This window comes from Labrus bergylta, chromosome 20, assembly GCF_963930695.1.
Source record: "Labrus bergylta chromosome 20, fLabBer1.1, whole genome shotgun sequence".
Classification (NCBI taxonomy): domain Eukaryota; kingdom Metazoa; phylum Chordata; class Actinopteri; order Labriformes; family Labridae; genus Labrus; species Labrus bergylta.
In genome coordinates this window covers 19,741,806-19,759,928 of record NC_089214.1, presented here as the reverse complement: position 1 = coordinate 19,759,928, position 18,123 = coordinate 19,741,806, and the positions used below count along the sequence as shown (strand labels likewise).

The 18,123-nt window shown below is 42.9% G+C and overlaps 1 protein-coding gene across 2 annotated transcripts in view; it reads right to left on the bottom strand.

Annotated features, from left to right (window-relative positions):
- Window positions 1–229: 229 nt before the first annotated feature.
- zfhx4 (zinc finger homeobox 4) overlaps window positions 230–18,123 on the bottom strand; it is an 80,927-nt gene continuing 63,033 nt past the window's right edge. Inside the window, exons 8-12 of one of the 2 annotated variants that reach the window (XM_065949128.1) lie at window positions 12,814–12,953; window positions 11,137–11,337; window positions 10,671–10,791; window positions 5,128–10,521; window positions 230–4,616 (exon numbers count right to left, since the gene is read on the bottom strand). In XM_065949128.1, the coding sequence (XP_065805200.1) occupies window positions 3,052–4,616; window positions 5,128–10,521; window positions 10,671–10,791; window positions 11,137–11,337; window positions 12,814–12,953 (7,421 nt within the window). In that variant the 3' untranslated portion in view covers window positions 230–3,051. The remainder of the gene's footprint in view (window positions 4,617–5,127; window positions 10,522–10,670; window positions 10,792–11,136; window positions 11,338–12,813; window positions 12,954–18,123) is intronic. The other variant, XM_065949129.1, reaches the window with a different exon arrangement.

Sequence of the window (18,123 nt, the reverse complement as noted above, 5' to 3'; positions counted from 1 at the left end):
ACAGCTTTGAAAAAATGTGCTCAGGTGTCAACAACACCTTCTCACTAAGATAAAAGTTTCTGGTCCTTCCTCACTTATTAGGAGCTCTTGGAGACGATTCTGAGGATGTTTGTGAATACGGGCCCACGTTAGTGAAAGGAAAGCTGTTGAATCTTGATAAGAAAAAACTGATCAGATGAGAGTATGAAAGAGGAATCATGACAAAAAGAAATATTGGAAGAGACCCGAGTGGTTTGCAGATACAGTTTTTAATGTATCACAACAATGAGCAACAAACATACTTGATGAACTATTTCCAGAAGTTGTTCAAATACCATCTACAATAAACGTCATTTCAACTATGACAACAGGTCTGTGACAAAATAAAAAAAAGGTTTCAAAACCATGTTATTACCGTGATACGGTACAGTTGAGACCTCAAACAGTACAGTAACAAAAACTAATGCGACTACTCTCTATATATAAAACATCAATAACATTTTTGGTTTAGTTTATTTAAAGTTTTAGCCATAGGGGCTTCTTCTTATTAAAACCTCAGGGTGCATTTCCTATGTAACCCAGATGTTGAAGAGTACATATTGTGTAGGATATGATTGCGCCATGAAAATCCCTTTGACATCCAGAAGAACAATTCCAATTTCAACCTTTTGAAGGCTGTCCCCATAAACATGACACAATCCATCCATTTTTTTTTTTAAAAAGTTCTTTTTTTTTCTTTTTGGCTGCTGTGCAGTTGCAATATCTATGTACAGTTATATTGTTGGACCATCCTTTTTGTTGGTTTGTTAGCTTTTACCAGTCCTTGGTGTGGAAAGCGTCCTGTCTGATGCTAGCATCTTAGCACATGATGCTAGCTGACAGTTCAGTCTTTTTAATGCTGAGCCACAAAGTGGGAAAGGCAAAAAAGCCAGAGTTGTGAAAGCCTTTGGAATCAGGACAGTCGCTAATGTTTGTACAATGGCAGAATTGCACCTTGGGAGCCCAGGATGTCTCTTATGAAACACAATCGAAAAGTGTCTTCAGGATTAAAGAAAATGTTAAAATACTAAAAATCCAAATAATGACATTAAAAAGCTCACACAGAAAATTAAAAACTGACATTTTGCTTTAAAACTTTGGAAAAAGAACACCTTTACAATAACAAAACGTAAGAGGAAATGTTACTTGATTTCATTGTTTGAAACAATAACTAAGCATGATTTGATTTAACCTGTCAAACAGTTGCATTACATGCTACTTGCTCATCTCAGAATAGGAAATACCAAAAGCAATACATTTTTGCATTTCTTCATATTAATAAATTTGTACCATGCACAGCCAACTACGAATATGTACAACAGCTTAGCTTTCTTTGTTCACAAGCCTTTTTCTTTCATACAAATAGCCTTCTGTTACTTTGGAATGAATCACATTGGTTTCAGTTACCAAACTAGAAAGTGATTCGTAAAAAATTGAACACCCTTTGACAGCTTTCACATTCTTAGTTCCACAGCAAAATAACAAAATAATATAAAATAAAAAATAAAAAAACAGCAAAGCAAAGCAATTAATGGATCAGTATTATGTCTGGTAGAAAGTCGAGAGAATTTATGGCAAGCAAAATAACATTACACAGTAGCAGCAAAACTTTGTAAGGTAATACTTTGCAATGTTGAAATTATTAACTGTGGAAAAATGAAAATGTTGACTTTAACTGTAGATCATCAGAAGTGCTCAGAAAACTGATGGGAGGACGTCAACCTATGCACAAAATGGCTGTGTATAGGTGTAACACTGTTTTAAGTCCTACAAGTACATGAACATGTGTTTAATATAGAACAAAAATGCTGTTGTCCCCCTTTTAAAGCAGCATATTTGCAAATGTTGAGCAAATGATCATACCTTTCTTTTTTTTCTTTTTTTAACATTGTGACCAACTTGTACCTTAACAGTTTCAAGTATACAGTACTGCTTTCGTGGATGCACCAATTGTTAAATAGGTCTCTAGATTGTTAGGCATCAATCCTGTAACAAATATGGACCAATATGCTGCTGCAATAGACACAAATAATAATTAAAACACAAACATACATACATACATACGTACAAACAGAAAAAATCTATTAAATTAACAAATGGCCTAATCAAATAATAAAAAGACAAATAAAAACAAAATAAGTGCACTATAGTCCAGACACAAGCAGGTACCGTAACAGTACAGCAATTCACAAATGAAAAATGTTATATTCACATAATCCGAGAGTCTATCAAAACTAGAGTTATTACCTCTTCAGAAAAGGGTGTGAGCAGAGGTAAAAGTGAAAGGGTAAGAGTTGGCACAGATTAGTATATACTACAAGAAAAAAAGGGGGGGGGGGGGGTGGGAAATATAGATACAGCTTGTTGTAATACAAACTGGCAAACACAGGGGCATCATACACATTTACTTCATCATTCTAAATTCCCTCAGTGGCAAAACCATACTGTCTTTGTAGGGCAAAACTAAAAGGATATGCACATCGTCCACTGTAACAGTAATATTGTCTCTTGGTACTCTATACACATCAAGGAAATGCGTCCGATAAAGCTTGACATGTTTTGGTTATAAGCCAAGTGTACCCAGGCTTGTTGCTGCTTTAACAAATGAGAAATGTTATGTTCTGACCTGAGAATTTAAAGCTACTGAATTACACCTATCTAAACTAAGAGAGATTCTCTTTGAGGGTTCTGGATCGTCATCCCATACAGTACATGCTAGCATTTGGAAAACAATCCAGCTGAGGTGCAATTTGCTATCGTGAGAGTTTTTGGCTTGAAACAAGCCCCCCCAAGGGAGCCTGTGGGATTTTTTTCCTACTCCTTGTTTTTGTATACAATATAAGCTCAGTCAAGCATCTGCAACAGTTCTGTCCATAACAAAAATCAATCAATATCTTGCCAGCATATCAATATGGGAAAAACAATCCTGAGTCAATCATTTGGTACTGTAATTTTTTGGGTTAAGAGAAACTTTGGAACTGCAGTTTAAAAAGTCTTATTTTTTTCTTTAAGCAAGGGATCCTTTTGTCACTCCTACACACTGAACATATCCATTCTGATACTACTGAAGCTCGCGTCTAGGCCAGAGGCTGACTTAGCCTTGACTTCCAACGCGTTATCTAAGTCATCCAGCTTCTGGCTTAGCTCATTGTCAGACTCATCTGAACAACTCTCGGTGGGTAGTGAGGTTGGAACCCCTGAGGTGCTGCAGGAAGTTGAGGTAACCGTTGAAGGTGAGGAGAGGGGAGGGGGAGGAGAGGCAGACGGGGAGGAGGAAGCAGCTTTCCGGGCTGTGGTGGCCTGGAACAGGACATTTGGCCAGGACTTCATGGACAAGTGAGAGAGATGAGGAAAGGTGTTATTAGAAGAAGCTGCAGACTGCGAGGTAGATGTGGTGTTAGGAGTAGGGGAGCAGACAGAGTGAGGTAATAATCTAGTATGCTCTTTGGCATTTCTCATTGCTTGTTTGATTGTTTTCTCTTTGTGCAAGCTCGACTGAAGGTGTTGGCCAAGTGCTTCATTCCCGTTAACGACCACATTACAGGCAACACAAGTGTAGTTGCTCACTGCCTTTCGAAGCACTGTCTCTTGCGGGTCAGTAAAAGCATGTCCAAAGTAACAGAAGGACTTCTGATGACGCACCACTGAATCTTCGTCAGCAAAAATCATCTGGCACTTCCTGCATATAAACTCATGCTTGACGGACGGTACAATAAAAGCGTCTGGAAAATCCATGGTACTTTTGGTATCTGTTTTCGGTTCTTCTTTTGTGCTTTCTGTTGAAGAGCCTTTGTTGGTTTCATCCTTAGCATCCATAGCTTCTTTTGGTTTGAAGGTGTTGTTGGTGGCGCTCTTTACACTCTGGGAAGTCTTCACAGGGGGTGGTTTCAGTTGCTGCTGAAGTTGTTTCTGCTGCTGCTCAAGTTGTTTCTGCTGCTGCTGTTGTTGCTTCTGCAGTGAATCCTGAAGGGACTGCTGGTACTGCTGGTACTGCTGCAGGAGAGCGGTCGGGGAGAGACCAGCAGCCATGGCAGCTTGTGGGACTGCTGCTGGGCCATATGGAAACAGGCTCTCCATTCCACACAATGGTGGAAAATAGCCCCCTGTTTGGACCCCTCTGGGAAGCTGGGGAGAAAAGCAGTTTGGGAATCCAGGTAGGAAGTAGGGCAAGAACTGCCCCCCCAAAAAAGAGCTGGGATCACCTGTTGCCAGAGCATTCTGAAGTGCCATAAGCTGTGCGGTGTCCAGTTGAGTCTCACTTCCTGGTTTCCCTGAAGCTGGACATGATTTCTCCCTTTTCTTGGCCATGCTGGGGGTCTCAGGGCGTGAGCCGCTCTCATTCTCTCTGTCCTTAGCCTTCATCTGATGTGGCTTGTCTCCTGTTTTCTTGCTGCTGTCTCTCTCTGTGTCTTTACCTTGCTGCTCTGTATGATTTACTGCTGCCAAAGGTGTGGAGGGAACAGGAGGAGGAGGAGGAGGTGGAGGAGGAGGAGGAGTCTGCAGAAGAGTCTTGGTTGGGGTAGTGCTGAGAGACATGGCAGGAGAGGGGGTGGCTGGTGTAGGGAACCCAAGCATGCCAGCACCGGGAGACGCTAAAGCTGAAACAGTGGTATATAAATATGGAAATATTCAATATTTAAATATTCATCCCCAAATCACTATGGAAATTAGTTTGTACTACAAGGTAAAGATATGTTATCTTTCACTGGCTGAGTCTTAATCTCTCATGTAAAGATTTTGTTATGGATCAAAACTGTCACATGCGCTCTATGATAATTGAAATCTTCCAATATATTACAATATAAATATACCAAACCAACAATAAGGAAAAACAAACGAACAACACAAGCAAAAGCCATTGTAGACACGTTTATCGTAAAAAATCTCTGAATTATCAATTAGCAGTTCAACCCTGGTGATGATGTAATGCATGCACTTAGACCATCATTTTAGTTTTGAAATGGTTTTAAAAAATAAGACTTTAAGAAACACCACTGTGATACAGAATAAACAGTAGTATAGTACAATAAAATAGTGCATGATAAACCTCAGTTCATAAAGCTTCTAGTCTATTAAAATTTTCTCTCAGTGTTTGTCATACTAACTCACCAGGTGTGTTGGGCGGGAAAACTGGAAGTGACGATGGCCCATTGACCCCAGGAAGTAACACTGGCGGGAGGCCAGTTAACCCTGGGTAGCCTGTAGGTAGGCTGAGGCCATGAAGTGCATTATTGTTGTCCATTGTAGTCTGCTGCTGCTGGCCAGTCAGATTGAGTCCCTCACCAGCTTTCTTCATGCGGTCCAGCTCCTGCTGGGCCATCAGCTGACGGACAGTGGTTGGTGCTAGGTAGTCCTTTTCACGATCTACCTGGTTTCCCAGGGTTTCTTGCACTTTGGCGATGTGCTGTTTGGAGAAGATGTGGTCTCGGATAGACATCCGGGCGGTGTACTTCACACAACACAATGTACACTGAGGCCTGGGCCCCTCTGGTGAGCCTTGACTTATCATGAATGGCTTTCCAATGTTAATCTTGAATTTCTTTTCTTTAGCACGGGCATTCTGGAACCACACCTGGACAACACGCTTGGGGAGTCCAATCTCATTGCCCAGCATTTCACACTCTTGCATTGTAGGGGTGCGGTAGTCACTAAAACAGGCTTTGAGGACTTTAAGTTGCAGGTTACTCATTTGGGTCCTGAATCGTTTGTGACCTGGCCTATCCCCAGAATTGCTGCCTTTCCCAGACTTGAAGGGGTTTCCAAAGGGACTAGGGGAACTGGGATCAGCCAGGCTTGAAGATTCACTTCTGTCATTCATGTCATCCATATCATCATCTCTGGAACTAAAGTAAGAGTCATAGTCTTTTCCAGAGAAGCTGAGAGCAGGGCTCACCATGCTAAATTGGAACCTTTCACTGCCACAATCGGAATTTGATGCCATGCCACTCTTGTTGTCACTTAGTTTGTCTCCTCCATTTGCTGTGAAGCCCTCAACCTCGTTGTTATTACCCTCATCTCCAGTTGTAGCATCACTAATGGCTGTATTTATGGATGATGTCTCATCAAAGTCCATCTTACTGAGATCATAAGATGAGGTTTCTGCTGAATTCATATTAGGCCCTTCAATTTCATCACAGTTTTCAGCTTTTAAGGATGAAGGGCTTAAGAAGTTTTTTATCTGTGCCTCAGTTGGTTTGACTGGTGTTGAGGATGCAGCAGGTAGCTCATACTCATTTGGCTCAGTCTTGGTAGGCAGCTGTGGGAAGTCAAAAAAATTGTACTTATTTGGGCTTTCCCCTCTGTCATTGTCTTGATTCATCATTGGGCTTGGTGGCAAGCTAAAACCCGCCTGCTTGGCCTCATGCCAGTGTCTTGATCGTATGTGGCTATCTAGAGCAGATTTAGCCTTGAACAGTGCTCTGCAAAAGGGACATTTCTTGTGGGACTGTGAGGGCCCGATAGCCCTAAACTGCCCCTTTCTTTCTCTTGCTCGGGTGTTTTGGAACCAAACTTGCACAACTCTCTTTTTCAAGCCAACCTCTCTTGCAATGTGGTCCAACATCTTCCTTGTTGGGTTGGAATCAAGTAGGTATTTGTCATAGAGAACCTCTAGTTGTTCTGGTGTGATGGTGGTTCTCAAACGCTTATCTCTGTGTTGCTCTTCACTACTGTTTCCACCCTCTTTATCATTAGCATTTTCATCCTTGTCATCCAGTTTTCTCTTCATTGACCCTGAGCCTGTAGCAGAGGCTAAACCAGAGCTTCCCTGAGTGGGCATTTGGGAGAGGCCTCCAGATAACAGCTGGCTTGCCATTAGGGGGTTGTTTGGGTCGAATATCATATAGGGCATATCGATGGGTCTTTCAAGGAACTGAGAGTGAAGGAATTGGTTTTGGGCAGCCAAGAAGTGCATGTGCTGGTGCTCCTGCCACAGCTCCACAGTGGGGAATGCAATCTTACACTGGTCACACTGGTACTGAAGCATCTGGTGGGGGAGGCTGTTGGTGAGGGAGGAAAGGGCCAGGGAGAGAGGACTAGAGGGCACTGCAGCTGCCTGCGGCTGGGAATGTGGTCTTGACATTTGTGGCTGGGGAGCTTTTTGAGGAGGTGGCTGAGGTGTACAGGCCTTAGATGGTCTGGGTTCTGGTAATGACTTTATCACTGGGGAGGGGGCAGTCTCAGTTTGTTTAGCTTCTGCTTCTGTGGCACCCTCTGGCTTAGGAGAAGTTTTCCCAACGCTTGCACGAGGAGAGGCCATCACAGGGGAACTAGAGCCGGAACTAGTGGCAGTTCCATGGGACTGTTTGGATGGCTCTAATGGAAACTGGGGAGTCTTAGCTGGGCCTTGCTCAATATAATCCAGGTATTCCTCATTGTTTTCGTCATTACCTTCCTCATCTTCATCCTTGTAACAAAGCTTTTTCTGGTGCGTAATAAGGTCAAAGATGCGTGGGAACACAATGTTGCACTTTTTACACTGGTACTGCATGTTGCTAGTTCTTATGTAACGCTCATTGGTCAGCTCTTTTTTCTCATTGTCTTTACAGTCAGCCTGGTTTTCATAGCTCTTGCGAGCCTTCTGGCGGGCATTTTGGAACCACACCACAATGACCCGAGTTGGTAGGTTGAGCACAGTTGAGAGCTGCTCAATCTCATCATCTTTCGGATAGGCATTAGTGTCAAAGAAATCTTGAAGCACCCTCAACTGGTAATCAGTGAATCTGGTCCTGGAGGACCTCTTGTTGAGGGTTGCGTCAGTTCTGTAGTATTCATGTGCACTGAGCTGGGACTCCATTCTAATATCTTCCAATGTAGTAATAGGAGGAATATTAAAATTATAGGGGGAGTCTTTACTTCGCTGCCTCTCCTTGAAGAGAGTGTTACGAAACCAGTGCTTTATGACTTTTTGGGGTAAACCAGACTTCTCAGACATCTCCTGGATTTGCTCTTCATTGGGGGAATTGTTGATATCAAAGTTAGCACGAAGGATCTTAAGCTGATCATCTGTAATACGCGTGCGTGGCCGCTTAAACTGGGACTGGCGAAGGAAATTTGGATCAAGACCTAATTGTTGCTGGCAGAGCTGAGTAAGGTCTGTAGAGAGGGAGTCCATAGATGGCATCTGGAGGGCAAGCTGATGAGTCAGGCCTGGGTGCTGGACAGACTGCATCATAAGAGGTGAAAAAAGGGGCAAATCCATGGGTACTGGAAGCTGTACTTGGGGAGGGGCAGGAGGGGCAGTAGGTGGTGGAGGAGGGGGTGGGGGCTGGTTTGTCGTTGCCTGGTGAGAGGGTTGGTGTTGGCTCTGATGGGAGACAGGAACTGGTGAAGGTCCTGGAGTTTGGGGCTTGGTTAATGATGATGAAGGAGGTTGAGGGGTTGTCACTGGGGCTGGAGCAGGAGGTGGAGGTGGAGGAGGGGGAGGTGGAGGTGGCTGTGGGGGTGGAGTCTCAGGTGAAGCAGGGTTTATTGGATAGAGTTTGTCATAGGCCTCTCTGTACTGCTGGGCAAACCTTTCCAGCTCTACATATGGGAAAAACTGACTGTGCACATGTTCCTGGTGGCTTTTTAGAATAAGCATATTGGAGAATAGTTTTCCACACATACCGCACTCAAGTTTGTCAGTGTTGATTTCTGCATGTTCAACTCCCTCTTTGTTTTTCTTTTGGTTCTTTTGTCTGTTTTCATTGTACTGGATGACTAGTTCAAATCCAAAGTTCTCTAGCAGTGCCTTTGCTGCATTGCCCCTTGCTCCTGACACAATACGTGGAGGAGGAATCAATGGCTCTGAGAACTTTGACTTTTTAGGGTCTCGGTTGTCTTTTCCTCCGTCACTTAATGCTTCACCTACATTATCCATTTTGGCTCTGTTTTCTTGTTTTTCGAAGTGGTCCTCTGCCTCTCTAGACATTTGAATTTCTGAAACTAACACAGTGTTGCACTCCATTTTCTGTTTGTGGTTCTGTAGTTGCTGGTTTTTCTGTTGATGAATTTGTGACTGAGCGGCCTGCTGCTGCTGCTGTTGCTGCTGTGCCTGTTGCTGTGCCTGTGCCTGAGCCTGCTGCAGCTGGTGCTGCTGTTGCATCTGCTGCTTCAGGTCCTCTAGGAATGATCCAGTAAGGCCAGGCATTCCAAAAGCTGCTGCTGAATGCAGGGCAAGTTCTGGGCTAAGGTTGAACTCCGCACCTGGGATATAGAAAGGGAAGAGGAATTGTGGCTGTTGAAATTGCAGCAGTGACTCTGGGGTCATTGGGAAATGGGGGAAAAAAGCTGGATTAAGGAACTGAGGCTGGAAGAAGGCAGCCTGTTGCTGGAGTTCATGTTGAAGCTGTAGTTGCAGTTGGGCTGAGGAATGTGCTGACTGGTGGCTTGCTGCCTGTGATGAAACATGGTCAGAAGATGTCTGTTTTGTGTTGTTGCTGCTGTGAGCTTCTTTGGGTTCCACAGTGTTTTCTTTGTTTGCTGAGGGTGTTCCACTCCTAGCAGTATCTGTGTTGCTGTTGCTCCCTTGTGTGCTTGGGGCTGGGCTTTTTGCAGGCACTGGGCAACTATTGCCAGTGTGACTGCTACTGCTGCTCATTTCAGTTTTGGCCGTTCTAGCTTTTGTCTGGTGAAGAACTGACCTCATGTGAATTTCAAGTGTTGAGCTTTGGCTGTAAGCAACATTGCAAATATTGCATTTAAATGGCTTGTTGTCAATGCTGTTGCTTGTCTCTTGTGGAATTGGGCTTGATGCCTCTTGAAGAACCTTCTTCAACTTATGCAGGTGGGACACCGAGTTATAGTGGACAAGTAAGATGTTCTTTTGGGTGAAGGACTCCTTACATACTGTGCACTTGTAAGGCCTAGAAGGGTCCAAAAATTTCTCCATTGTAAAGTTGGGCCCTTTTCTAAATGGTAAGGTCCTTTTTGGTTCAGCTCCCATGTCATCTAGCAGAGAGCTACTGTCACTTCCTGTAGGACTGGGCTTCTCTTCTTGGTCCATTTCGTCATCTTTGTCTAAGTCATGTTCAAAGGCCTGAGCTTCTTCCAAGGCCCTGGCCTCACTTTCAGTGATATCCCCATTCAGCGGCAAATTTCCTATGAGTTGCTGCACTTCAGCCTCACTAAGTTCAGGGTGTCCATTTTCCAAATGCTTCCTGAGGGCCAGGAATGTTCTAAAGCTGCGCTGGCAAAGGCTGCACATAGTGGCTGCTCTGATGGCATGGTATTGGGAATGTATCTGAAGCTTCTGCATTGTCTTAAAGGCCAGGCTACAGTGATTGCAACGATATTTGTAGACATGACGGTCAGATACTGAAAGCTGCTGTTGTTGCTGCTGGAGCCTTTGGAGCTCACTGAGATGATCCTGAAGGGTGTCAGGGGACTTGCTATCATGTCCTAATCCACTGGCTCTCTTCCAGCCTGGGGCCTCTGAGGCCTCCTTTGGGGGCTTGAGTTCCTCACCCTGTAGGTCCAATTCATTCTTGTCTTGACTTATCAATTCATCCTTTGAGATGTGTCCTAGAATTAGAAAAAAACATTTCCAGTCAAATATAGCGCACCACTTACGCATCAATTCTAAATTCATGATAAATAAATAAATAGTAGTATTAGTTGGATGACAAATTAATGATATATACAGAATAATGTAATTGCCAAAAACTTCTCACCTTGAGACTTTGCTGACCCATCAGTAAGAGAGGTAGAGGAATCCATCAAAGACAGACCTTTGTCTTGTCCAGTTTGGGGATGCACTGTATTATTTGGTGTTGCTGTGTCAGGTCCGACAACCTATCAAGACAAAAAGAAAATGCTTAATTATTATAACAGTTTCAAGTGTTAACATTAGAGTTAATCTGCATTATTTACCAGTTTACATGTTTAAACAGTTGTCTCAACTTTTAGCTAATTGTAATTTACCTTTATCTAAGAAATGAATTAGAAACATGTAACAGATATCTTGCAATAAACCTTTTTCCTTAATTACACTTTTTAAAATGAGTATCAAATATAAATTCTTCAGTGGCTTAAAACTCACATCAACACTTTTGCAAAACAAAAGAATATTTAAAATATGCAAAAAAAAAAAAAAATTCTGACACACAGAACGGATGTATTATTATTACTTATACATACAGTCATAATCAGCTTTTCCACGCAGTCAGGAGCTACACTGTGAAGGTGGGTGAGATGTAGCTGCAGGTGGATCTTGTTGCTCAGGACATCCTGGCACAGTGGGCATCGGATCACGGGCTGCACTGAATGCTGAGACATCACGTGGAGCTGCATACGGTTGGCATCCTTACTGCTGTAGTTGCAATATGGACACTGTTGAACCTAAAAAAAACAAGATAGTACAATAATGATTTGTTAAGAGAGGAGAAATAATGAAAAGGTATCCAAGAAAATTTAAATATTTTTTTTGCACTAGATTTCCTATTTAGCACCAATTAAATGTGCACGACACAGCCCTTAGTATAGCAAGCTTTATTTATTTAATATTACAACCCAGATTCAGCTCTCCTACTCTCCCTAGTTTTAGATTTTTCCCAGTCTTATGAGTGGTTTTGATGCTTTAAATTCCCCATGAGTCCAAATAAAGCAACTTTTCTACCACCTTTAAGTTGGTAGTAGGTCATTTTGAACTGCAGATGTCAACTTTGAGTGAACAAGTAGGTTTTATATTTGTAAAAACTTCCACTTCGGAAGAAATACATGTAGACAATTTTGTTGGACTTGACAAGGCACAACATTTGGGTCCTGTGCCCAGGTCGAAAATAATAGATTTAAGATGTACACTATCTAGCTTTCTAAAGAAATAGTTATTAGAAACTAAAAAAGGTTTGCCAGTGCTGTAAGGGATGGTAAATACCAAATATCTACAAAATCAAATTAATAGTTTCAGGGCTTTTCAGGTCTTCACTGCCATCTCAACTCCTCCCACTACATTCACCTTTCCCAACCAACCCCCCATGCTCACCTTAACACTGAAAATGTAGATCAACCATGTTTCATGTAATTCACTTAAGTCTCGCAACTCATGCAATTTTATTAGCAGAAACCACGATTGGCCAGAATTTCTAATCAGGGTATTACAGATGACAAAGGTGTGTTCTCTCCCAAGCTACGCTTTGCCCTCATTACAGGGAGTACTCTGAACATAGCTGCCTCCCCACCACCTGTCTTAATAGAATCCATTTCTGAAATGACTAAGTCCTCCCTCGTTGCAGGGCCCAGAAGTAGACGAGCTAATACTTCATAATCTAATTTAAAAACACATATAATTTAAAGAGATGCAAAAGGGGGAAGGAAGCAAGGAGGGGGCGTAAGGCTAGTGCAGGTATTCCACTTAAGAACACAAAGACTGGTCTTGTGTGCTTGATGCTAAAAAGCTCCGTCAGGGAGGGAATGGTGGACCGTGTTTAACCCTTTGATCGAAAGCTGGCGCCAGCAATTGCTAAATGCTTAGCTTAGCATTTCTGCTTCCTACCGCTTATAAGTATCTGCCCATTAGCTTATCCCAAAGTTACAGTGAAGGTTAGATTTCATTAGTGCCTTTAAAGGAGAACCTTCCCTATTAGCTATAAGATACCTGAAATCCAACATGTAACAGTTTATTGAGAATATGTTTTACAAAATAAGTCACGTACACAAAGCCTCATAACACACAGTTTCATTTCCTTTGGCTGATTGAAAAGAGTTAGAGGTTATGTTTGCCCTGAGTGCACATGAAACACATTGAGAATCAGCAGTATTACACCCACTTTAAGTCGCAAAGAAATACACTTTTAATTCTTTGTATATTCTACAAACCTTCACCTGCTCATTAGCAGAAGTCTTCCCCTCAGCAGACTTTGGCCTTTTGGGTGGACTCTCCATTTGTCGATCAGGCAGGAGGGAATGTTTCCCCATAGCATTCGGCCCAGTAACCTCTTTGGATAGGGCGTTCACTCCTAGCAGGTTGTGGTGGGAGAGGAAGAAGGGGAAGAGACAAAGATGGAAATTAGACAATTCATATTAACCATTTAAAAGTACAAGGAAGCTTGAATATTTCAAATTCAATAATGGCTGAACAAAACATCTATTTTTAAAATGGAGCTGCTTTCGGGATGAGCACAAGAGCAGATTGACATATTAGACATAAGAGATGAAAGGCAGCACCAGGGCCCCATGTGACATTGATATATTGTATCCCATAGATCACATACATATTGCATGAGGAATTGAAATAATAATCTAGAAGATATCAAGTATATCAAATTGAAACAACTGAGTGAAAAATGTCTGACAATTAGTAGCTATGTTAGATTAAAATGTGCTTCATGAGCATTTTTACACATTTTATAAAGCTCATAACCCAAACAAGTCAACCAAATGAATATTCATAAGGAAGTAGGTAAAGATTTGAAGAATGATTTGACACCTAGACAACATAACCATGGATACAAGCATGGACAATTATTCACATTCATACACGGTGACGTGTTTCTGCCCTGAGGACATGTGAAATGGAAGAAAAAAAAACTCAGTAGGCTCATTATCACAGCACGACATACATTAAATGTTATGGTAATATTATACACTTCATTAGTTCATATACATTTCCCCAGCTGCCTCAACAACTTCTCTGTCTGCACAAGATGCTAAATTTTCGGGGCTTGGTCACGGCTGGTGGTACAGTAGCAGCAACGACTTGTGTGTGCGTCTGTTTGTATGTGTGCATGTAAGCGTGTGCGACGTGAACAGCAGGGCTCAATGTGGAGAGATCAGCCTCTGGTTGTATTTAGTAAATGCTGCAGCCGCTGATAAATCTTTCATTAGCCTCATCCTGAGATACAGGCCATGCAGGCCCCTGCTATACTCTGCCACTGCAATTTACTCACTCGGCACAACACAAAGACACAGCAACAGCAACTCTTTCTCCCTCTCCCTGCTCTCTTCCTCCCTCTCTCCCTAAGCCATCACCCCCCCTCGCTCTTGTCTCCCCTCCCTCGTCTGGTCACTCAAGGCAATATGTGAGCCTCACTCTTGCGAATCAACGCTTCACGCTAGATGCACAAATGGAAAAAAAAAAGGGAAATCAAAGCACTGATACATGGAGAGGGGGGTTGAAAAAAACATTTTGTATTTCATATTATTCTGTGGCTCGTGTTTGTATTGGGCGCATATCAATTCCTCCGGCCCGTTCATGCATTTTAATTCTGTTGCATTAAGTAGGCGTTCCACTTATTTTATTTGTAATCCCCTATATCTGGAGCCTGAAATATTGGCCTGTCAAGGAAAGTGACAAGAGAGAGAGAGGGAGGGAGGAAGAAAGGGAGAGACAGAGAGAGAGAGGGGAGAGGGGAGGAAAGAAATACAAGGGCACAATGTGAATTTCCAAGAACATCCGAGAATTGCGAGGCAGCTCAGAATAGCGAGGTAATCTCGTCTTCCACTGTTTGCGATGGCCCCTGCAGGGCCTGCGTGTGTGTCTTTGTGCACGCATGTGTGTGTTTATTACATGCATCATGACAAGCCTTTGACACTCCATTGGTCAGATGGGTCCAGCCTGGAAGCACCCATCATATCACCTGACCTTTCCAAAGCCCGCGCCCCGCCCCCTGTATTTATTATGACCAATTCTAATTTCAACTTTCAATTTTTGCCTCCGTCTTCCAGTCAATTTGCAACTAAATTACATCCCTGCAAAAGGAGATGAGGCGATTGTCAGACAAGGGGGCTGCAAACACATTTACAATGCGGCAGGGGGAAAGAGCCCACAGATCACCATTGATTACTGTCATATTGAATGTAAATGTATGTTTGTGTAGTATGTGTGTGCGCGTGTGAGGGCTTGTGCATGTGCAACATGGAGATATGCCCTTCTGGTTTAGATTCGTCTTCGACCTAGTGCTTTCATCAACACTTATGACACTCGCAAGCAGAAAAAACATTTGGTTAACCTTGAACGCAGAGAGCAGTTCTCTCTATGGCCACTTAGGAGCTTTAAATGGCGAGTCCTGCCAGTGCATAATAAAGTTGTTTTGAAGGATTGAATGGCATTCAAAGCTGTAAAGCGTCCTCCAAGGATATAATTACCTGTACCACAAATAAAAACGTATAAACCATGGCAAGCACAATCCAAACGCTGTCTATTAATTTATGGGGGAAATCAAAATGTTCCTCTTCTCGTAGTTTTTACCTTGATTCATATTCCTACTTTTAAAAGAAATACACAGGGGGCTAAAATTGGACAGGAGCAGAAGACCCTCCTCTTCCTTTTATTTGTCTCTTTGTTGTCTAAATGACTGTCCTTTTCTCCCTTTCTCCCTTCCAACCTTCCCTCCATCCTTAGGTGGGCTCCACCAGCTGCAGCCCAGTGAAGCGAGAGGCAGAATAAACCTGACCCCCTCCCCACCAACGCCAATGACAAATGTCTGCATGCAGCAGGACCTTGCTTGATTAGATAAATCAAAAGGTGATTTATGACATTCAACCCCCTTTTGCATTGCAGGGGGAGAAAGCCGCACACTCACCACCCATCTTTATTTGCAACTGTCAATGGCGTTTAGGGAGCCACGTATATACACACTTTTATACACGCAAGTGGGCGCTCGAACGTAGAGAAATACAGAGCAGTGGTGGAGGAGGCTGAGAAACGGAGAAAACAGAGGAAGAACAAAAAAAATGCTAGAGAGGGACAGAGAGGCTCGTAGCTCTAAATACCTCAGGATATTTTTGTGCCATATTGTTCCCCAAAAAGCAGCTGGACTGACATACAATCCGAGCTAATGCTTTTCCCGTCCATCTATTTTAAAATCTGTCCTTTTCTGTTGGAAATGGTGAGACAATTTTTTGCAAACTGAATGGAGCAAATGAGATCTTCGCACAAACAAGCATATCAGTGAATGCCTCTCAGACTATGACTTTATATGAAATCAACAAGATGTATGAGCAGGCTTTCAAAACAATCACACCGTACCCATTGCAATCTTTTTTCTTTCTTTTACAAGCTACAGAACAATTAGATTCCATTCCTGACATTTCATATGATGAACTAAAAAAGAAAAACACAAACATAGAGCGGGGGGGGGGGGAGGTTGTCAATTAAGAGGAAGCAGGCTGGGTGGCGGCAGCTTGGATTTAGTATTCAATTTAGCTGTCCTGAGCCCTGGCAGACTGGCTAACGTTACGGAGCAGTAAATCTGAGAGGGAGAGCTGGCCAAAACGGGCCAGGGAGGGCCAGCCGGCATGATTTACTGGCCTACTGCTCCGAGGTTACGCATTAGGCTGACCCCCGGTCACCTGATAACATTACAGCAACACACTCTGAACCCCAAACTCCCACTGAAGCACTCAGCAGGCCCAGATCTAGCCGGAGGGATGTAGAAAAAGAGGGAGAGAGAGAGAGAGAGAGAGACAGAGAAAGAGAGACAGAGAGAGAGTGGGATGGAAAGAGGCTGAGACAAAGTCAGATGGAGATAGAGAAAGGAAGGCTGTTAAACAACAGCTGTCTTGTAGTTTGTGTTTTTTTAATGACTAGTCCTCCTTTCTGTTCCATCTCCAGCTCGCGCTCTAATGAGAGATAAATATGAGCATGGCCTTGTCACATTTGACAAATCGTCTGAGACGTTCAACAAGCTGTCATTACACAGAAAACACACATGCACAAAGGAGTAGCTGCAGGCTTGTAATTAAACATGCTAATGCCTTTAATATATTTTAATCTCTTCTTTGAGAGACAGAAGACGAGCACAGCTCCCGTCCCAAGTTGGGCAAATTTGCAAGATGCATGCAAAAATAAAAATATTCTGAATCTGAAGAGGCTAATATGGAATATTTAGCATCTTGTTTGCTATGATTGCACAGTTCAAAATTAAACTTGAAATGAATACATAAAATTTGAGTTTAGGAACAATGAGTAATTTCTTTGCTAATTTAAAGCAGGTAGAGATCTGTAATTTCCTTTGGCTGCCTGACAGGCTCATTTCCATGCTGGGACCTTTGTTTGGTTTGGTTATTTATAAGAAATGGGCCCCTGAGCTATGGTTGCGACATGCACCATCTACACACACAGCACAAAGCTATCTGGAAGTAATCCACATCAGGGACATTTGCATGGTAAATGTAACATGGATTATAATTAATCTAAAGTGACATGGGATTATAAAAGACAATGTAAATGAAGCAAGGGAAAAAGCACTTTCTGTCTTTCTTTGCCCCTCCCCCCCTTATATCTCTCCCTCTACCCCTCTCTATCTATCGTCCCCTCTTTGTTTAAAGGATCTTGGTCTTGGAGATGAAGTGCGCAAACACACTGCTCACTTGGTCACACTGTAATCCCTTCCCTAGAGATCTCCATATGGACACACACACACAAACACACGCGCACACGCACACACACACACACACACACACACACACATCCACAGATCGGAACATTTGAAGCTTGCCAGAGATTTGGGGCTGAGGATGGAGATGCTAAATCTTACTAGTTTAAGCTGAAAAGAGAAAAAACAAGGCCCTCACTCTGATGGTAACCCGAGCATAACAACACATGGACATATAAGACTCCCTTTTGCATTTTACTGGCATTTGAAGTCCTCACACCAGCTTTAATCCAAATGCAAAAATAAAACACTAAAACCCCACCAGCAATAATATATCTGGTTTGCTTGCCAAATAAAATAGCTGACCTCAGGGCAATGCCTAGAACAAATTATTCACCAAAAAATAAAATGGCATACATTTGTCCTTTACTAAACAGATTTTCCGACATCTGATAAACTACACTTGGGGCAATGCACCTACACAAGCCTGCTTCAAAGTAGGAGGGACCTAGACACATTTTTGCATGTGTGCACTGGTGTTAAATGACGCCGGCGGTAATATGCGGCGGTAAATGCATGGATGGTGGTTCCCCGCCAGTCTGTCAGACGGGCCTGTCAGAGAGATAGAGCTGAAAGATAGATGACTAGCTAAACTAATAGGCCCCAGCCTCACTCAGCTCTCCTTCTGCCTCATTGAGCCTCACATTATGGAGCTAGGTACGGCATGCTAGGGAAGAGGAGGTGGGGAGGGAGCTTGAGATGGATAGAGGTTGGGAGTTGGAAGGTGTATGCGTGTCTGTGTTGGGAGGGG